Source organism: Suillus clintonianus, assembly GCF_016758775.1.
Source record: "Suillus clintonianus strain FC179 chromosome Unknown DEU56scaffold_205, whole genome shotgun sequence".
Taxonomy (NCBI): domain Eukaryota; kingdom Fungi; phylum Basidiomycota; class Agaricomycetes; order Boletales; family Suillaceae; genus Suillus; species Suillus clintonianus.
This window is the reverse complement of record NW_024539429.1, coordinates 17750-39060: the sequence shown is the minus strand read 5'-3', so window position 1 is coordinate 39060 and position 21311 is coordinate 17750. Positions and strand designations below refer to the sequence as shown.

At 45.6% G+C, this 21311-nt stretch overlaps 8 protein-coding genes across 8 annotated transcripts; 3 read left to right on the top strand and 5 right to left on the bottom strand.

Annotated features, from left to right (window-relative positions):
• DEU56DRAFT_695910 (uncharacterized protein) lies at positions 1–1058 on the bottom strand (the record flags this gene model as incomplete). Its single annotated transcript, XM_041347217.1, has 3 exons — positions 1–224; positions 283–484; positions 537–1058. Coding segments are annotated over 3 exons (948 nt in total), but the record flags the coding sequence as incomplete, so codon positions are not given.
• Positions 1059–2726: 1668 nt separating this feature from the next.
• On the top strand, positions 2727–5612 carry DEU56DRAFT_920176 (uncharacterized protein; the record flags this gene model as incomplete). Its single annotated transcript, XM_041358396.1, has 6 exons — positions 2727–3913; positions 3992–4355; positions 4430–4696; positions 4751–4936; positions 5012–5164; positions 5226–5612. The coding sequence occupies 6 exons, from the start codon at positions 2727–2729 to the stop codon at positions 5610–5612; spliced, it is 2544 nt and encodes an 847-aa protein (XP_041200856.1).
• A 2132-nt stretch (positions 5613–7744) lies between these two features.
• DEU56DRAFT_749822 (uncharacterized protein) lies at positions 7745–8608 on the bottom strand (the record flags this gene model as incomplete). Its single annotated transcript, XM_041349471.1, has 1 exon — positions 7745–8608. The coding sequence occupies one exon, from the start codon at positions 8606–8608 to the stop codon at positions 7745–7747; it is 864 nt and encodes a 287-aa protein (XP_041200855.1).
• Positions 8609–9547: 939 nt separating this feature from the next.
• On the bottom strand, positions 9548–9943 carry DEU56DRAFT_749815 (uncharacterized protein; the record flags this gene model as incomplete). The annotated part of the gene is made up of 1 exon (XM_041349470.1): positions 9548–9943. The coding sequence occupies one exon, from the start codon at positions 9941–9943 to the stop codon at positions 9548–9550; it is 396 nt and encodes a 131-aa protein (XP_041200854.1).
• Positions 9944–10831: 888 nt separating this feature from the next.
• On the bottom strand, positions 10832–11646 carry DEU56DRAFT_693549 (uncharacterized protein; the record flags this gene model as incomplete). The annotated part of the gene is made up of 5 exons (XM_041347180.1): positions 10832–10888; positions 10941–11079; positions 11120–11310; positions 11363–11471; positions 11531–11646. Coding segments are annotated over 5 exons (612 nt in total), but the record flags the coding sequence as incomplete, so codon positions are not given.
• Positions 11647–13904: 2258 nt separating this feature from the next.
• On the bottom strand, positions 13905–15877 carry DEU56DRAFT_762308 (uncharacterized protein; the record flags this gene model as incomplete). Its single annotated transcript, XM_041350675.1, has 11 exons — positions 13905–13968; positions 14027–14144; positions 14416–14446; positions 14491–14517; positions 14542–14599; positions 14649–14812; positions 14867–14891; positions 15027–15063; positions 15186–15308; positions 15412–15464; positions 15792–15877. The coding sequence occupies 11 exons, from the start codon at positions 15875–15877 to the stop codon at positions 13905–13907; spliced, it is 786 nt and encodes a 261-aa protein (XP_041200852.1).
• A 627-nt stretch (positions 15878–16504) lies between these two features.
• DEU56DRAFT_715024 (uncharacterized protein) lies at positions 16505–16774 on the top strand (the record flags this gene model as incomplete). Its single annotated transcript, XM_041347570.1, has 1 exon — positions 16505–16774. A coding segment is annotated over one exon (270 nt), but the record flags the coding sequence as incomplete, so codon positions are not given.
• Positions 16775–19373: 2599 nt separating this feature from the next.
• Positions 19374–20013, top strand: DEU56DRAFT_920172 (uncharacterized protein; the record flags this gene model as incomplete). Its single annotated transcript, XM_041358395.1, has 3 exons — positions 19374–19434; positions 19497–19726; positions 19783–20013. The coding sequence occupies 3 exons, from the start codon at positions 19374–19376 to the stop codon at positions 20011–20013; spliced, it is 522 nt and encodes a 173-aa protein (XP_041200850.1).
• Positions 20014–21311: the final 1298 nt, after the last annotated feature.

Sequence of the window (21311 nt, the reverse complement as noted above, 5' to 3'; positions counted from 1 at the left end):
GCACCAGTTTTGAACGATGCAAGCGAGCAATGCTTGCTCGGGATAATCGGCAATATATGGTCCAAGGCCATACACTGCACGTCGAAAATGACCATCGGGGGAGCGTACAACCTCGGGTGTTGTCATACCTGGTTTGAGGGATTCCAGCATCTTCGCCAGCGATGAGTGGAGAAGCTGACGGCGGAATTTTCGAAAGTGTGCGTCTTTGGCGGACTCCTTGTCAGCTAAATATATGCATCTAATTAGCGCCAGCAACAGACAACATCAAATTGAAACACGTACTTGTCGGGATGGCTAGGAAGCCCAGCAATACAACACCGTTGCGGTGTGCACGTCGCACGTTGTTGCGGATGTTGCCGATCGACATATAAACCGGCCAGTACTGGTTGTGTCCAGTAGCGACGGAGACAGTAGTCTTGTCGCTGCCAAGGATTATTGGAACGAACATAGATCCAATTGTATTGGGATCCTTGGCAATCAAATCCTGTGAATTGTGAGAGATGAGAAAATTGGAAAAAGGATGAAAAATGGCTTACGGCCTGCTTCCAACACCAATCACCGGACATAAAGTCCTGAAAGCGATGTGCTCCGTTGCTGGTATCATACTCCTGTAGCGGAGCGTAGTCGAATTCGCCTTCGAAGTCTGGGTTGAAGAGAATGTTGTGCACGAGGATCCGAGGATCTCGGAACCACACATCATACTCGGATGTCATCCATGTCGGAATGTCACCTTCAGGTAGAGCACCATTATATTCAGAGCTAAAACTCTGCCAGGCGACGTCACCTAGAGGCGTCGAATCAATGACGTTGTACATCTCAACGTGGTTTGTGAAGGGCGGTGTTTCGCCATGAGCCGCTAATGAGGCGGCCCACAGGTTGAATATAAAGTCAATATCGCCCCCCGACATCTGGTTGCGACGGTAGAGGAAGTCTGCGACTTCGAATTCGACTCGATTAGCATATGGTGTCCAGTTGTCTGGTCCACGATTTGATGGACGCGGAGGTGGCGGAGTATTCGGTGGTATGTCATCTCCGTGTTCGTCGCAAATTCTCCCTTCATATGGAGAAGAGTATACAGTGAGCACAAGTTTGGATGAGCGTCAAGTGAAATTAACACGCACCATTGATATTAGGATGATATGTTCTGGTAACACCAGGAACTTGAAGAGGAACACTACCATCTCGACTCGCCTGGCCAATGGAACCAGCACCACTTGAAGGGCGTTGATCTGAGCTGTTCATACCTGCCTCATTGGCAGCATCATCATGAAAGCCATACCCACGTCCATTTGACTCTGGCAAGTCAAACTCCATTTGATCGTCGCGACTCCCAGGTGCTTCAAGTTGTTCGTCACCTGCGCTAGTCTGAGTTGGGCTGCGTGAATGCATGCGTGCTGAGCTTGTTGCAGCATGTCCGGTGCCAGGTCGGGATGACTGGGAACGTCGTGAACTCGACTCGGAGGAGGAATGGTGTGATGACGGGACGTCGGGTTCTTCAGATGCCAGTGGATGCTGGGATTGCATATGAGTGGTGCGCCCTGACCTGTTGTAAAAACGGCGGATACAGCCCGTCACTAGGCATGGTAGCGTGGGTTGAGGGCGGCCAAGGTTGTGTATATTGTGCGCACGAAGGTTGCCATTGGCCCGCATCATAAGATAGTGCCGATGGTATTGTAGACTCGAATGGGGCCCATGAGTCTGGCGTCGGAGGTGTAACTTCGAGTTGACTTTATACAAGGCCTGGTAAATGCGCAGGAGAACATCATGCATGCGAGTACTTACAAGTAGCCAATGGTAACATGATCTGCCCAGGGTTGATGCAAGGTGCGCCCATGAATAACTTCCAGCCACACAACACGATGTGTTCAGGGTTGATGCAAGGCGCGCCCATGAATAACTTCCAGCCACCACCGAGAGCATGATGGAATGCGTTTGACATGCGAAGACGATCACCTATCTTGATGAGAGGAAGGCCAAGAGCATGACGGAATGCGTTTGACATGTGAAGGCCACAGACATGAGACTCCCCCCCCCCTCTCAAGTCTAAACACACACAAGGTGCGCCTGATCCTTCCAATCTTCTGAAGCAGGGAGTTGCGGCACACATAGCATCTATAACACAGCAGTCAGCACACCGCAGTTACCAACCGGACATTAAATGGAAACCTCACCATTCAAGTTAAGCATATCACAATCGTCCACCTTGATGAGAGGAAGGCCAAGAGCATGACGGAATGCGTTTGACATGCGAAGGCCACAGAAGTGAGACTCCCCCCCCCCTCAAGTCTAAACACACACAAGGTGCGCCTGATCCTTCCAATCTTCTGAGGCAGCGAGTCACGGCAAACATAGTAGCATCTATAATACAGCAGTCAGCGCACCACAGTTTACTAGGAGCTAGAGGAAACATTACTGGTACTAGGATGTTGGTCACCAATGAAGATTTGAATTGTTGGTATCGATGTTGATAGTCGGTGATTGTCGTCTCCTTCAAGCCCTGGCAAGTTCGGAAAGAATTCGACATCGATAAGTAGAAATATATGGTCGAAGGCGTGGAGATATGAAGGAATGGAACTCGGGCACTCAGGCCGAAGAGCGTGCTGTTGAGGCGTGGCAAATTAGCAAGTCAAATTACATTGAAGTCCCGATTCGAACATCTTACTTGTAAACGCGTCTTCTTGATAAAGCCTTTGCGTCCTGCAAGCTCGCCCCCATCTACTCCTGCTATGTCTACTCGACGTGTCACCCGTGCAAAAAATGCAACTCAGCATCCGGGTATCCCAGACATAACCCCGAAGAAGAAACGCCGTACTGCAGAAGAAGTAGCTGCTGAGCGTCAGTCTAAGTTAGATGCTAAAGAAGAGAAAGAACGCACCAAGAGAGCTAGCATCAAACGTGTTGCTAAATATGAGAAGAACCAGGCGGACCAGGATGTGGTGACCGATGCTACACCGCGGGCTGCGCTGCCCAAGCCAAAGCCAATCCCAAGCAAGAGGAAGGCTGTTGTGGCGCCTCCTGCTACCAAGAAGAAGGTTACGCCTCCTTCAGATGCCGAGATGAGTGATGCACGAGCTGCACCTTCGGTACCAAGGCCAAGGCCAAAGCCAATTCCTCGCAAGCAGAAGGTAATTGTACAGACTCCCGCTGCGGAGGACAACGGGTTTCTGTCGGATGCTGAGATGGATGATGCGGCTGCTGATAGCAGCGCCTTCAACCCCGATCCAACCCAACATTCAGGCACGGTGACCTCGGACATAGACGCAGATGGGTCTGATAGTGCAATGCCGTCGTCGCCGCCCAGGAAAAAGACGAAAGTTAGCGGGAAGAAGGCAGGGAAGGTGACGAAGAGTTCTGTACGAGATGCTATCAAAGCGGTCCAGCAAACTCATATGTCAGGGAAGAGTAAGGCTGCAGATAGGAAGAAAACCGCACCTCACAGCACAATCAGCCTCAATTCCGATGACTCGAACGACTCAGACGACTCGGACATCCTTGTTGTCGACGCAACGCCGAAGAAAGCTCCCAGCAAACAGCCAGCATCTGTTCAGCAGGATGACGATGCTATGGTCGTTGATCGGCCTTCAACGAAGGCATCTAAGAAGGCCACCAGTAAAAAATCAGCACAGTCAGTTCCGGCTGCTCGCTTGAACAACGACTCGGACGAACCTATCACCAGTCACCCTCCGGGAAGGCAGCCACCTCAGTGGACCATGCCCATCTTGAGTGAATATGACCGCGGTGCTACTCCTATGGCTGGGGCTCCAGGTCGTGTTGATAAGAAGGGCAAAGGGAAGGAGAAGCAGAAGAAGGAGAAGGAGGGGAAGGGGAAGGCAGATCTGGCAGATGATAAGAAGATCAGCGTTAGCCGTCAAGCACGTTCTGATGAGAAACGGATTCCGCCGAGTTCGAAAAGGTAAGCCCTTTTCTTCTTACCCTTTATCATGCTTGAGCTCACTCTCGACGAAACAACTCTATATTACTTTTTCCTCAGTGACTCGACTCCCAATGGCAAGGACTTTTCCACTGGCATTAACGATTGGGCAGCAAGCATCCCGAAAAATGCAAAGCCCACTAAGGCCACCACCAGCCAGCCCAGCATATTCAAAAATAGCACAAGTTCACGCCGCCTTCCCCCCCTGACCAATGCCAGCACTCGCTCATCCACCAATTCGGTGTTGACAGAAAACGTGTTGATTTCTCACGCTATCCCCATCACGCAGGAACCGAAAGAGCAAGATACTCTGCAACTCCATGATGGACTCGGAGGACTCTCAGATGAAGATGAGACCCAGGGTCTCGAACGAGAGGCCGCAGTTGCTAGCCCTCCCAAAGGGAAAAAACGAGTTTCAAGTTCGGTAAGTGTCTTCTTATTTTTTTAACATTAAAGTCAGTTGTTGACCTTATAATATAACCGCATCATATTGTACAGGCTCTCGTCAAGGATTCGCCTGGCAAGCCCCCAGCTCGTCAAGCCGAGCGCACGAAGAAACCTGGCAACAACGATCTCCCGGATGGTGTTGAACAAAAGCTTTGGCGCCGTGTCTTTGTTTCTACTTACATGCAATACGTTGCAACTCTGGCTAACCCCTGGGAAGTTCCCCCCAAGTTGGCCTGCCAGAAATTGCAGGTGATCTGGGACGCAATTTTCCCCAACATCTCGTGCACAGTCACAAGCACGAGCACCGTGTATCTCATAGTAAGTCTGTTCATATGTTTCAATGGCAATACTAATTTCAACCTGGTACTATAGACTGTCCAGCGTGTTGCTGACTCCTATCGAAGCTTCATCGGCTCAGCAGCCATTGCAATCGTCATCGCATACCTCGAGTCCCAGGACACACTCAAGCACTCCGATGATAATCGTGTCGAATTCGCTACTTACGCGCTGGACAAGCTTCGCTTCTTGTACAAGAAGGCAAACGGTGATGATAAATCTGTACGTGCTTCTCACTATCTCTATTCATTGCCTCTGTTATTGTCGCTGTGCCACTAGTACTAACATGCAATACAGAAGTTCCGCGGCCTTTATCAAGGTGCCTTCGTGGTGCAAACATTTGGCGCCCACTTCACTGCTATCAACGGCGCTCGCAAGATACATGGACTACTAGACAAGCCGGAAGAAGACTTGAATCCTGCTGGGGGTCTAGCACTGTCATGTGCTGCGGTAATATATTTTTATTTTATTTTCTAATCACACCTCGCTGATCACTCATTGCTACTACTAGGTTGAACGAGCATTGACGCTTATCGCTACTCGTACCATAACCATCGAAATGGTTCTCGCTGCCAAGGGCAAATCTATACCCTTGCCGAAGACGCTCAATCACTCAACCGGCAAAGTCTCCAATCGCCAAACGGGCTTCAATGACGTCACCTGGGGTTCTTCCACGCGCTCATATGTGAAGTCGATCGTGAAAAGCCTCCGAGAGGAGAAGTTCCAAGCCATCATCACTTCTGCGAAGGAATTTTCCAAGAAGAGCCATCGTTCTGGCAACGATAGAGCCGTCGATGACGCTGTGGATGATGAAGACTTCGACGAACGCGCCCAGCTCGTGGACATCTCGGAGTCCGAGTCTGGGTCCGAAGACTCGGATGGCTCTGACGTGGAGTAGTAACATTTGTTCTTGTCATTCTGCCGGTGGTTTGCTTGCCAGCGCTGTATTCACTTACTGACCTGATTCAACTCTGGCAGTTCTTATGATCACGCTTATTTCCTTCGCTTGGCCGTCTTCATTCGCATTTTGTCTTAGTCACCACTTGAATTGATGCTTTTCCTGACCGCTTTGTCTTGATCACGATCTTAATGGTATACATCCGACTTGAACAGTTTTGTGAGTGCTTGAATTGTTCACTTACCTATCAACTGTGTAGAACTTGGGAGTCTTAACTTGAAAGATATGCTTGGATGTTTTTTGCATGGTATGAATACACATGATTCTCACCGCTTTATTGTCTGAATTCTACACTTACCGTTGATTTTGTAACCTTGGGAGCCTTAAAGACAAAATATAAATATATACTTGGACCTATGTGGCTGCTTAGAGCTGAATCCCTCTACTTCTGGTCTGCTTATTTTGATTTAGCTTACAATGTGTCTTTGAGAGAATCTGACATGATGAGTCACACTTAATGTCATTGCTTAACTGTGTACTTATGTCAAGCGCTGATAAGTGTAACAATAAGTCATATTCATCGGAAGACCCTACTTGTTTTAAGCAATGACGTACTTAGCAGAATTCTACTGAATCTTACTTAGAATCACCTTCAAGTCACCATAAGTGTTGTTAAGAAAAATTCCCTTTTTCCTGATGTGATCAAGGCAGAAATTTTTGCAGTGGTCCCTCATTACACTATCACTGAGCATGTGCTGCGGATGCCATGGCAGGACATATTCCCACTGCTACATGTGCAGTCCAATCACATCAAGGACCTCATTATTGTGGCGGCAGCAAGAAAGTGTTCTGCATCACAAGCAAAGCACACAGAACATTGTGCGGCACACATGTCTGCTAAGAAACAAGTAAGTTGTGACAGATCCAATAGGATTGCAGATAGGATGACGAACCTTTTAATTGGCAGACTAGTAGTACTTCGGCGACGTCACAGTGCGATGGACCTTCTGTGCCAGTGCAGGCGGCATGCCCTGAGATTGCTATGAGCATCCAGCCTGTTGAATCAGAAGAGCCGTCTCCGAGTACCACAGTAGGGCGCTGAGCGAAAGTGATTCTGTGTAGCCTGTTAGAGTAGACTACTGATCCATATGAGTGCGAGTATAATAGCTCGTCCCAAGGGGATTGCTACTGAAGGAAGTCTTTGCAGTAAATGTGAAGGAATCAATCCGTCGGGCTTAAGATCTGTGTGGCAGATGCGCGGAAGAGAGTCCAATGTAAGAATGGAATGTCCGGATGGAAGACGGTTCTGACGGAACAGATATCTAGTGGTACAATTGTCAAGGTATCGAGGTGGCAAGGTTTCGAGGTAACGAGGTAACGAGCTACCGGAAGTGATCCGTGGAACAGAATGAGGTCCGTTGCGACACGGAAGACTAAGGGGACTTTGTTGATCACACGGACTTAGATATAAAATCCAAGGGAGTAAAAGGAAGTGATATTGGCAGAATATGACATGACTATTTATCATGGTCCGTAAGAACTCGGAATCCTCTAAGCGGTAGTAGTACAGGCGTATCAAATATACCTCAAAGTTAGTCACAAGATCATTTGAAGACCATAGTATTACTTTGTTATCATTAGCAACAATTTTCATGACCATAAACCCTATTGGACATTGTTGAAAACATCAAAACCATCTACAGGGGCTATTTGAGCTATAGGAGAGATGTGGAGAAGAGTATGGGAATATTTTTAAGCAGAAATATATAGGATTGATGGAAAATATATTTATGAGACTAGTAGCAATGATTAAAGTCAAGGGAGGAAGCATCAAACATCAGAATCATACAGTAATGCACCGTCACTTGCGTCGGTAAAACTTTGAGAATGTCTCACAACACAACAACACATTTAAAAAAAATTGTGATTGACAATTACTTTCTAATACATGAACTATTGTGTATGATAGAATATTGAGAGCATCAGAACATGTGTTGTAGAGTGGTGAATGAATCAAGAATAAGGCCTTTATCAACCCTCCACTGTCACTTGCGTCGGTCCCAAAAATGGTATTACTCAACGATAAGAACTAATTGTACGTGATTAATTATTGCTGATAAGCGATCAGCCGATCAAACCTCTGAGCTCCCACCATCAGAATCATTGCCGTCAATGTCCTCGTCTTCGTTCACACCACGTTCGTCGTCTTCTTCAACATCGTCAAGAGTCGGTTTAGGTATTGGCGACTCTAATTTGCCCTGTTTTGGTTTTGTCCACCTTGGTCGACGCTTCTCGACCTTGGCACAATCTCTCTCCTCCTCCCACAACCTCACTTCTTCTTTGTATGTGGCTCGACGTTCCTTGTTTCTCTTCAGCCGTGCTGCCTCCGCTTCCTTCCATACTGCCATGGCTGCTGCTCTCCCCTCCCTTTCGATCTGACGAACTTCCTTTGCCGCTGCTTCCTCCTCTACTGCTCTTCGATGCTCAGATACTTGATTGTAGAACTCATCACCAGTGAGTAACCTTGGTATCCCATCACCCACCAATGGTGCATTTTTCTTGCCGTTTTTCTTCTCCTCTTGTGCTGCAAGCTGATTAGATAAGCGGTCGCAGAACATTGATTGTGGGACTACTGTTGACTGCATCCCAAGGAGCGCACTTTTGTATTTGGACTCACGTCTGTATGCATCCCTTAGTGCCTCTTGGTCCATCCGTTCCTTCTCCGATTCAGGATCGCAGTCCAACAGATCATGTTTCCTTTTACATGTTGGTGTTAGCGGAGTCAGAACGAATGCTGGAAGTCGGTGTGATGAATGTACGGGTGTCTCTGCAACCAAGAATGCTGCTGATGTCGCTGACAATTCAGTCACAGCTTTGTGAGCTGCACTTGACAATCTCGGAGAGTCTGCTGACGCCTGAACAGGTGATAATAATGGGTCCTTGTCGGTAGGCAGGATCTCGTTAACGGAGACTGAATCTCTTTGGTACTGATGCATGACCTTAGCAACGATGCGGACAGGACTTGGTTGCGGCAGTGGTAACAGCCCAACTGAGGACATTTTGAGGCTCGGTGCCATCATGTCGCTGGTGACAACATTAGGGTTAAGTGGCCAGACACCTGTCTTGCGAAAGGCAGCACAAATTGTTTTGGGGGTGAGTGCTTTATGATGAGCTCTTTCATAGATGGACACGAAGTTGGCCTTGGTAACCTTCTGTTGTTTTTCAGTTTTGAATGCATCTCTCTCCTGTGTCCAGTACCATTTCAGTGGTCCGAAAACAACAACATCAAGACCTTGGTACACGTGAGTTGCATGTGCCGGATAGCATAGGACATGAATCTTATTCTCCCTAGCATAGTCAAGGAATTCCTTCATGTAGTGGGAATTGTGGCCATCTACAATAAGAAGCCGTGCTCGCCCGTTTGCCTTCTCGCGAGTCTTCTTGTCAAAATCCTCAATCCACAGACGGCCGATGACCCCATCAGTCCATCCTTTCGGGGAATGTGCAACACTTGATGGAGGTAAGCAAACACTTTCGTTTGTGTGTTGAATCACTCATGATGCATTCAAAGTATTATCCTGGTGCTAGTTCGTCATTAAAGTCTGACCCTTGTAGATAATGGTTGGAGGAATCTCTTCACCATCTGCGCAGATGGTAACCATTACTGTGATATTTTCTCAATTTCTGTCTCGCTGTTGATGCTGAGTCTTCCTATTTGCATCTCCGATTACCCGCTCCTTGAGTCCTCCGCCTGGCTGAAAGCCTGTCTCGTCAGCTGCCCAAAGGCAGTCATCTTCAATATCTTCAGTTTCGATGGTCCTGCCCAAAATGTCATACCATGCTTTGTTGGTAGATGGATTAACAGCTCGTCCACGAGCAGTATCCAAAGGTTTTCTCCAGTACTAACTGAGACGTGCGGAATGGCGCAGAATGAATCACTCGGTCCAGTTCTTTCCCACCCCACCTTTTGGGAAGTTGGACTGAAGGCGAGCTTCTAGGAGCATGTCGATGTGAAACTTGAGTCGAGAGTGATTGAGAGGGAATCCTCGGTTTCTGAGTTCAATACAGTATGCAACAACACTCTCTTCCTCCTCAGGTGAAAGCCACAAATTTTGTTCTGCATTGAACTGACCACAGGTCCGTCCTCCCTCGAGCCTTTGTTGAAGTGTATCAGCACTGACAGTAACAGTTTTTTTCATCGCTTTCCACTTCTCCACAACATCTCTGCAAATGGCCTTTCTGCTCTTCCTCTTGCTTTCAGGCTTCTTCTGCTCATCACGGTATTTTTTCATCGCCTCTGCATAAGCTTTTTCTTGCTCAGCACGAGCCATCTGTTGCTTCTTTGCTACAGAGCGGGCAATACCAGGCGTTTTGTAGGAAAGATTTTTGTTAGTACGTGACGTGCCAGATCCTAATGTGCCCACCCTGATTTAGCTAATATTTGTCATGCATAACATACTTAGATATGATAACTCGTTGATTGTGAAGTTTCGTGTAACCCTTCACCGGCATTGAACTGGCACATCAGGAATGCTATGATCCTTACAAACAACACATGTCAGATGTCAGTAAAGGTAATCTTCATTTATATATGAAGTTTGAGTGCACCACAAAAATCATTCAAAGGTGCTATGTACAGAAAAGTGAAATTTCAGCTATAAATTGCAACATCGTGACCTTTCCTCCTGGCAGATTTGAGATATTATACTAGCCATACATAGCTCTACATGCCATGAAAATACATCAGCAAGAATTGTGTCTAAATAATGTGATTTGACAATGTTGTTGTGCATCGACGCAAGTGATGGTGGAAACGCAAGTGACGGTGCATTACTGTAAATATTGCAGTTGTTAAACTCAAAGTCAAAAAAGTGTCCCAATGAGTCACAACTGTAGAATTATCATATCTCCGCTCTGTAAGCTCCGTGTCCCACACCACATAGTTCAGATTCAAGCCAGAAGGTATTACTACCAAATGTGTCTGCACTGCCACATCATATTCACACACCTTGACTCACCATCATGCAATTACTTGAAACTGGACAAACATTGGAACACTTTTTTGAGCCACTGTACTATTGTGACCACTCACTTGACATGCTATATATGCAACAGAGTGTGGAGTGACTTTCCTCATCTGAATGATGCGAGCAACATGTTTCTTGACCTTGAGTCTAGAGGAACTCCTCTGAGCTGTTCTGAATGATATCTGCTCCATCACCATCACCTTCAACATTCTTTGCTGAGGACGGAGACATGAAGACCGCCTTGTACGCCTACAAAATTGTGAGAAATAGAAATATGAAGAGTTGTTTAAATAAAACAAACCTGAACTAGAATTTTACCCTTAAACAGACCCTCCTCTAAATTGTCTATGTTGGCAGTATACTTTTTGTACAGGAAGGTAGGAAAAGAGAGATCTGTCATAATATGACCAGATGTGCGATTTCTAATCTCTGCCTTTACACTGGCAAATTATTAGCATTAATTTGAATCTCAGTACTTACGTCTCACTATTCCAATCAAGCTCGGTTGGGTAAAGCATCCTGCCGCAAGCCTCATTCATGAATCCATGGCAATGCTTATCATCGGGATCAAGGCGTGGATCTGGCTTGAATTCCCCATTGACCCACTCTGCAACAAGAGCTTTGAGTTTAGAGGTATCATCTCCTCTGACACCATCAGCTCCCTGGTGAAGCTAAGGAAAGACTTGTCACTACCAAGGCAACTGCGGAGGTAGAAACACTCACCATTTTTAACATTTGGATATATTCTTCATGATTCATGTCCGATGTCTTCTTCTCAAACCACTTCAGTGTGTGTAATAGAGTAATATATCCTGACTGCAAACATTCTTGACTAGCAAGATATAAACAAACTGATCAACAACATTCAAATATTAAGGATGGAAAACCAACTCGATAGTAATGTCACCCTCCTCTTCATAGTACCTTCTGTCATTTTTGCTAATAAGTTGTTCAATGTTGTCAAACAAACTGACAACATGTCTAATGGCTCTTCCTTGAGCAACATAATAGTTCATTTGCCTGTAGACAGTCGTTCATATCAGTGGTGAGTAAAGACATAAAGACATAAAGAAAGCTAAGTTGAAGGACTACTACCTGTCTTTTACTGCACGACCAGATTCTAGGATCTTCAGCTTCCCCTCCAGTTGGGCAATTTTTTTCATCTGTCTAGCCTCTCTAGAAGATGGTGCATCTGTTGATGCCTCTTCAAGTTGGGTTGGTTGAGTAGACTGACTCCAACATGGAGGGTAGCCCCCGTCAACGCCTTCTTCAGTGTCAAGGACATGAGCCATGTTCTACTCCAAGCCCTGGATAGTTAGATAGGATATACTAGAGATGAGAAGAGTCAATATTAAAGATGCAGGCCAGCTGTGACAGCCGCAGTGATGCTATCCAGAGGGGATGGGGACTACTACTAACCGTGATATGATGGATCCTATTTTATACTGTGGTGGGGACTGACCTGCTTCCCAGCGCCTTGTGTAGTTGACTCCCTAATTTGGGAACCATGTTAGCGGGTAAGAAATAAGTCAATCACTTGTTTAAATAGTAATTTAAAAAACAAGGCTGGAGGCACTTGAACCTGTACCACTACCATGGCGGTTTTTCCCACACAATTTTGTGGGCAAGCTTGAGCAACAGTCGCTCACACTCACCCACTGGCCTCTCAATATAATATATAATACAACCCACCCCTCTTTAAAAAACCCAAACCACGCCCAACCCAAGACCAAAGAAGAATCTTGCTATACTCACCAGACAACCCCCATAAGACAACTTGGAAACTCCAGCCCACTAAGAAAAACCACAAAAAATAAAATAAAAAGACTTTAAACCACCAGCAAACAAGATACCAATCCAACCACAAACCTCATAGAGGTGTACACGTATAAAAACCCCAATGACAAATCCACCTCGCAAACACCACCCTCTCCAGCATCGCCCACTTCCCCACCCACTCCAACCCCCGCTGTGAGAATAATTCGTGCACCCCCCCCTCCCTTAAACCCCACTGCCATGACAGCACCACAGCCCACCTGCCCAAGGATGCCCACCCCGTAGAGGGAAGTAAACTAGCTCTTTCCATACATGCGCACACCGCCCCTGTAGAAGATCCCAACATGAGCTCAACGGCTACCACAGAACCCACCTTCTCACCATCTGAGGAAGACCAGGCCATCCTGGCCCACATTGCCCTCGCAGAAAGGAACTGTTCGGTCGTCAAACATGACGGACCAAACAACATCACTGTGCTCCCCCAATTTACCCCAGTACCAATTGGCAGATTCCCGCTGACGCACATGTCACATTCGGCTCAAGCATTCGACCACCTAGATAACAAAGTCCTTCTCGCCTGGCTCCAAGTCAAATATCTCAAACTCATAATCTGAGTCTTTGACTACACGGGAAAAGGTCCATGAATCAGCCGCTGTCCTTACAAAACACATAAGAGCAAACATTTCTATAATCACCAACTTCATCCAGCAAGAAGCCCCCCCCCCCCCCGCCCCCCCGGTACGCGTCTCCCCGCCCTAACCTCACGGAGGGAAAGATGCCAAGGAATTCCCCACATGCTTCCTTGTCCACGGCATATCAGTCAAGACAAGAGACATCTTAGTCACCCAGCGCATATGGTCCGCAACGGACATCACAATCAAATCCCTCCCCTTTAGCTGCCAACGCCCCCCCCAACCTCCTATTCTGCGTCTCAGGCTTCACAACCTCCGGCCACGAAACTGTATGACGAACGGTAAAGGACGTATGGTCCTACGAGGACAATAGAGCCCAGATAAACGACATCTTATCCATGAGCAAAATCCTGGGAAGAGGATGTCATAACTAGCACCAACCTCTCACACTACCAACTCGCACATTAAGACCGTTGTCACCTATCCGCCACTGCACACCCATAAATACTATACATACCTTGTAGCCCCACTCAACTACTATGCACACATTACACAACACTCCTTTACCACCACCAATATACATGTCCTTGAGAACCCCCCCACATCCCAAACAACAAATAAGCACCCGGCCGCCAAACCACAAACAAAACAGATCTGACTTGGGCCCTAAACCCAATGGATTGTGAAATGTTGACTCTAAAGGCAGGTTCAAAGGAGACATGAACCGCTACCAGGAAAGCGAAAGTAGTCTCGCCACACATGGTGTATACCAGACCACATAAATCTATTTAGGTTCGGACGAGCCGTGCCGAGAGGCTGAAGTTCTCACTAGTAGACGATACAAATGTTTTGGGCACTCAATATCCCTCGAAAATGAAAACATAGTCCACTGCTGATTGACCAGACCATGTCAGTCCTAAGCTACATCATGATTGTATGATAGCATTAGCACTACGATCACGCTAAACCCCCAACATACTCCCCCCCCCCCCCCCCCCCATTACGGTCTTTTTTCTGGTCTCGGTGCACGCCCCCCGAGGCAAGGAGGAGGGCCACCTCAAACCACTGGGAGGCCCTCTGATGACCCGCCTCAAGGTCTTGGAAGTGGAATCACCCAAAACTAAGGGCAACAACAAACCCCAAACACAAATACCATACCCCCCCCAGCGCCAACAAGCACACGAGCCAATGAGAATGGCCACCATAAATACCGACAAGAAAACAAGAGCGAACATAACCATCAGAACCCTCAATATCAAAGGACACGCATCCCATGAACTAGGCCCAGGTCAAATCTCCAAATGGCCTGCCGTCAACCAAACTATGTGAGAAAAGAAGATTGGCATACTCTGCCTTCAGGAAACTCACCTAACCACCGAACACCAAGCCCAGATAGACACTATTCTCGAGAAGACTGATGGTCCTAAACATGAACGAACCCACCTGCCCTGGAAGTTCAGCCGGAGTGGCCTTTGTAATTAACAAAGAACTCACCAATACCGCCTCAGCCAAAATGAAAATACTAATCCCAGGACGCGCAGCCGCACTCTCCCTAAAGTGGCACAACAATGAAAATATAAATATTCTAAACATATACACACCGAATGACATGAGTGAACACCCCTCCTTTTGGGAGAAGGTAAAAACAGAATGGCAAAGAAACGATATTGGCCAAATGGACTTCATGGCCGGTGACTTCAACCTTACGGAAGATCCCATAGACTGAGCTCCTGCCCGCTTTGATAACAAAAGAGCAATAGACACCCTAAGAGACCTGAGATCAGCCCTAAATATACAAGATACCTGGAGGATAACATACCCTCAACAAAGAATGTTCACATTTACTAGTAACCACAACACCATGTCCCGGCTAGACAGAATATACTCGTCAGATCAACACTCTGAAAGCCTCATAAACTGGGACTCACAAATATGTCAAATCCCCTCTGACCACCACATGGTCACGGTAAGATACGCACCACCAAACCTCCCTCACATTGGCCCCGGCAGATGGTCCTGGCCAATAGGGATAGTGTCAAACGACTAGAGTTTAAAAGTCCGGTTAAGTCCGGTCTTTTGCCTTATTTGGAGGCAACCGGACCAGGACCGGTCTTTTTATTCCCACGATATCAGCGAACCTGGACTGGACCCATGAAGACCGATGTTTGTGGTCTTTTGCGGTCCTGCAACCGGTTTTAGACCGGTTGCCACCACAACCGGTCCTGTGGCAGTGTAGTACCCCTTCCCACGATTCCAACGGTCTAATTTTTGTAGTAAACAGTTAATATCTGAGCAAGATATGAGCATTATAAAAAAGTTCCTAAACTCCGCCCTGCATGTGAGTCAAATATGAAATGTCATTACTATGCTTAAGTTTCTTGACGAAATATGTGCTGCTAGTCAAGGCGATACTATAGCTAGTCTTATATTGTCAATAGGGTAAGATATAAGCAAGATATAAGCTTGACAAAAAATCGTTATCAGGCTTGTCTTTGAAAAATAAAAGTTGTTATAAGGGTTAGGTGTCTTGACGAAATATGTGCTGCTAGTCACGATACTATAGCTACTCGTATCTTGTCGAACACTCAAGGTTTGGGTAAGTTATGAGCCAATCAGTGATTTTGACTGATTTTGACTTGCCGTTCTAACATGTCTGATCTTTGTGCTAGTCTTGGAGCATGATAAATCATCAAGAGTTATCTAAATTTGATGTTCCATACCATTTTTGAGGTCTACGAACACACTGGTAAAGGTTTTTAAGCTTGGAAATCAATCCCTGGTTCAGTGCCAACAAGCCTAAAAACACGCCCCACAGATTTATACGAGCCATTCTTAAAATGCTTGTAACTTTCCCAAATCTCAACCAATGTTGAAGATCAGACCACCAATAGAATCGCCTAAATGAGCACTACCCATATATAGGCAACCGGTCCCACAATGGACCGGTTCAAACCAGTCTTGGACCGGCCTTTCATTTTTTGCAAAAGTTAGGCAACTGCAACCGGACTTTTCTGGACCTGAGGCAACTGGCGACCGAGGTCCGGTCTTTTTTGGTCCGGTTTTGGTCCAGTTGCGGTCTTTTTTCGGTCTTGCAACTGGACTTTTAAACTCTAAGTATGGGAATATTTTTAAGCAGAAATGTATAGGATTGATGGAAAATATATTTATGAGACTAGTAGCAATGATTAAAGTAAGGGAGGAAGCATCAAACATCAGAATCATAAATATTGCAGTTGTTAAACTCAAAGTCAAAAAAGTGTCCCAATGAGTCACAATTGTAGAATTATCATATCTCCAATCTGTAAGCTCCGTTTCCCATGCCACATAGCTCAGATTCACGCCAGAAGGTATTACTACCAAATGTGTCTGCACTGCCACATCAGTTTCACACACCTTGGCTCACCATCATTCAATTACTTGAAACTGGACAAACATTGGGACACTTTTTTGAGCCACTGTATTAATCACATGTGACAACCCCACAAAAAAGAGAATATGGGAACTAGCAAAATGTATATGGCCCAAAAAATACAGGCAATGGCCAACCCCCACACTAGGACTTGTCCTGGGATGCGGCGCAATCACCTTCCCACATACCCCAAACAAAAAAAATAAAGATGACACAAAAAAAGCCACACTAAAAAGAGGGGCAGCTTGGCTACTCCACATCCTAATCTCGGAATTGGTGTACCTTATCTGGACCATGAGATGTAAAAGAGTGATCAAGGAAATGTCACACAATAACGAAATCATCACAAAATGATGGACTAACACATTAGAAAATACACTACAACTGGATAGAGCGATAGCAAGCAAAGATAGACGAAACAAGAAAACAATAACACAAGTCCACAACACATGGAATGATGTAATCAAAACAAACACAAACACACTCCTCCAAAAAGACTGGGTAACCACCCTAGAGGTTTAAGTGGGTATTAAGCTACCCAGGCCCCCGCAGAACGAGGATACCAGGTAGCGTACAGAGCCCCACACTACTCTATGATCATAGAGTGTGTGTAAGTAGCATTTCCCCTCGGACAACACATTTTAGTGTCGCTATAAGCACTTTATGTAGGGCCAGACGGAGTCGGTTACTATATAATAAACTTGCTTTTCAAAAAAAAAAAAAAAAAAAAAAAAAGGCTGATCTTGAAACATGCTGGCAGCAGCGGCCCAGCCCTCTAGGCTCCTAGAGCTGGTCACGGTAAAATCCTGGAGGAATAAGCAGGAAGTTGAATAGAGGGAATGAGAAAGTTATACCTCAAGTCCCAGATGAAGGGGGATGCCACTATAGTCTCTGCCACATTAAATAAGTTGCTGCTGGGTGGTGGGCCTGGTGGCAGATCTAGTACCTGACGAAAAAGGTCACTGCCTAAAAAGGGTATGTCTGACGGGAAAGCCCTTCAAGCTTCAAGATAAAAGCCCAGGCCACATTGATTTCAGTTGCGCATGTAAAATAAAATCGGTATTCAAGTGAATTATGCTATAGTCTAATGGTACAAATAACTTGACTGGCAATCAAAAAATGTGAAATATGATGATATCAGTGTGGCGGGGGTTATGCAGCAACATCAAGAATAGCACAGTAACATGGCTGGCAAGCAAGAGCAGACAACCATAAGGCAATGAGGCAGGCGAGAGCGGAAGCAGACGACCATCTAATACATTGAGCCGTCAGTGATGTCACTATTCTTTGTCCAGCCCTTGTCTCATTCCTAGTGATTCTCAGCGACTCAATAGCAAAGAGAGAGGCCATACTTACCAGCTGTTTGGCCCTAGTATGGTAAGACTGTAGACCAACTTGAAAGTGTCAGAAGTATCTGTCAACAGAGGTAGCACTAAAATACCTTGATCTGTGGTCTAACACCTTTTCCTGTTGCTATGAGTGAACATAAGTTATTGAAAAATGAGAGTGAAATAAAACTTATCATCAGTGGCTAGCACAATCACGGACCATTGTAAGCCTGTAGGGAAAACAGTGAGGCAATACCATTTGCGAAAAGCAGCAACAACATACCTAAATCCACGAAATCACTGTCACTAGAGGAAGGCAGCGAGGGCAGACAAGCTGCGGGGAAAGATGATGGTGGGGAAGAAGAACAGCGAGGAAACTTGAATGAGATTCATCAAACTTTGATTGACGAGTGAAAACGCTGTGTCGGCCAAAAATGTGATTGACGAACACCAGCAAATGGACTGTGTTTTTATGATATGAATGCACAGAACTGAGAGGTGTGTTTGAAGATTATGCAATATTATGGGATAATCAATATGTCTAAACAACCATGATATTCTATTTTATGCAATTCCATTTTCAAATTTGGCCATGTCCAGTTTTCACTGGGTGAGAGGTGATTCAAGTATGATAGTAACTTTGATATGGACTTAAACATGATATAGCTGTGCCACAACAAATCAAAAGCCTGGCTTCACCCTTGTTTGCTTCCTCACCATGATGATCTTCCCCTCATGTACTATCAATTGTGCTGCATTGAGGATCCGGGCCATTTTATCATCTACTATTAAGGTGATCAACCACTTATTTGCTTCTGATTCAGGCTCCCACCAATGACCATGTTTATTTTGAAAGGCTGAAGTCTTTAGGGCCACCATCTGACAATGCCCACTTGACTTCACGCAATAAACATGTTGCGTCTCTAGTATGTTCAAACACACCGACTTGCCAGCTTGTGTGACAGGTGACAGCTGTGACAAGGAAATTCCCATCTTTCACGAGCAAGAAGTTTCTCACAGTCAGCAACTGTGACCACTTTGGTGCTTCAGCAGTCACATGACCTGGAAATTTCCTTCTTTTCAAAAGGTCTTATCTTTGCCATGGGTGGCAAAGATGAGCAAGAAATTTCTCATGGTCAGCAACTGTGACCACTTTGGTGCTTCAACAGTCACATGACCTGGAAATTTCTGTCTTGTCAAAAGTTCTTGCTCATCTTTGCCACTCTCATGGTTAGTCAGCATGTTTTTGTTACGAGGCTACAATAATGGTAGTGTTGAGACCACAGCTGAGACAATCTGTTAAAACTGAATACATATCCAGGATGCCAGTCATCTTACTTGTCTGTGATTGAATATCATGACAACAAGACCAGAAATGTTCTTTTAAATACCAAAGTCTATTTACCAACCATACCCTTTGCACACCGCCCTACGTTAGATTCCCAGAATCCCAGTACATGCACTACCAAGCTTTGAACCCATCATGATGAACTCAAACACTATTGAATCATGCTCTGCTCCCCATTTAACATCATAACCTTCTCCCCTTATTGAGCATACCATAGGTCTTACCAACACCCCTGCTCATCATGATTCAAGCATATCTCCTCCCAGCCCCCCTCCCCCAAGTTCACCATTGTCTTGCAGAAGGTCAGGTAATGATGATTTATTCATCACTTGGATTCACTGAAAAATAACAATAGTTTGAGCAGCTAGCACCATTTCAGAAGATGACAGGGAAATATTCCCTTTGACGCCTGAGTCCAAGAGCCATGACAGCAGTATCTGTGCTGCTGCTATATCACCTCCGAGAGGTCCCAAGACTTCACAAACACAATCCTTTCACCCTTACCCCCGTCCAGCATCTTTTGAAAATGAACATGTCTTTGATAAAATGATGGGTAGAAGAGCCAATGAAGATACAGAAGAAATGACTCCAAAGGTCAGCCCTATTATGTCTGGATATTATGCCTCAAATGATCTAAGACACATTTCTAGACTATGGAAGTGTTTCTGGAGGGCCTAAAGGGGCTTTCCCAAGACACTTTCCACCATGCCGTTCACTACAAGGAAGCGGTTCATGCTTGCAAGAAATCTCGCCTCCAGTGTTCCCTCTTGGAGATTGGGGAAACAGAGAAATTGACCACATTGCTTCAGTCTCTATATGCTGATACCAAACTGGAGACCATCATGGCAGAGCGTGAGATTTTTCATGAACATGCTAATTGATCGTCAAGCTACTAGGCCAGGTACTTCTACAGGTCTTCAATATTCCAGGGGAGCTTTGACTGCAGATAAGAGAGTTGTGGATCGTTCAAGCTTTGAACTGAGGCTTTTGCAACAATGTGATCAAGGCAATGGTAGCAGTCGGTGCAACAGCAGCAATTGGGGTAACAGTAGCAATTGGGGCAAAAGGAGGCAAAGGCATGAAAGGACACAGCCTTCTGAGCCTCGTGTTAAAGAGAAGTTGCAATATGGAATAACTGCCAACACCTAACTCTTGGGTAAGTGTCTCCTATCTTTGATGATCACCCCCTGATTAATCCCTCCTTGCAATTCAATTCAAAGTGTGTTAATTATGTATCTGATTATTATCCATTATCCATTATCTCTCGCCTGCCTCCTGGCCTCAGCTTCCTTGTGGACATAATTTAGGTACTTTTACACGCGCCTCTTATCACACTTGCCAATTCAAGAAAATGTTGTTGTTGATCAATTGATTGAAGCCAATAAGACCTTCCATAAACTAGCTGCCACCCTGTCTCTCTTGCGCTGTCTTACTACTTGAGGGTCTTATATGTTTTCGTGTAAATGTAGTGACACCACAACTACACTTTGATAAGACAAGAGTTGCCAACTCCTCAAGTACACGGTCAACAGATTTTCTAGTTTTCTCGGTTGATAACGTGTCGTTCGTGGGAGGCTCAACTATACAGTCTGTCGTTGGTTCTTGGAATGGGGTTTGATTTTGGATGGGTGGATAGACCTAGACGATAGGCCTGATACGATGAACTGCGTAGAATAGATGGACTAGACTACGTTGATGAATGGTTTGTCTGAATGGTCCTTGGACAAGTATACAAGTGGATGCGCTACACAACACTTGGCTGAAGTGCGTAGATCCTTTGATGTACGAGGGACCTTTGGTATGGAGCAAAAGTCCTTAGTGGTGTGGATTTGGGAAGCTGACTAAGCTTTTCCCAGACAGATCCTTGCTGACATAATCAAAGCAAGAATATCTCCAGAAGAGTGTTTTGTCCAAATAGCTCTTGAACAAAAGATATGGGTTGTGTGGGATGCTGACTAAGCTTTTCCCAGACAAATCCTTGCTAACTTAATCAAAGCAAGGAAACAGCAGTTCTAGACCAACAAAGGACTAGAAAAGAAGGTTAGGGTGACTAAATGCCCCTAACAACAGTAAAGATAACACAAGACTAAGATTATATCAAATCTTAGTGTAGTAAGGCTGTCAGTTTCAGCCTGCACTTCAGATGATAGATGTGAAGTGGGAAATCTCCAATATGGGG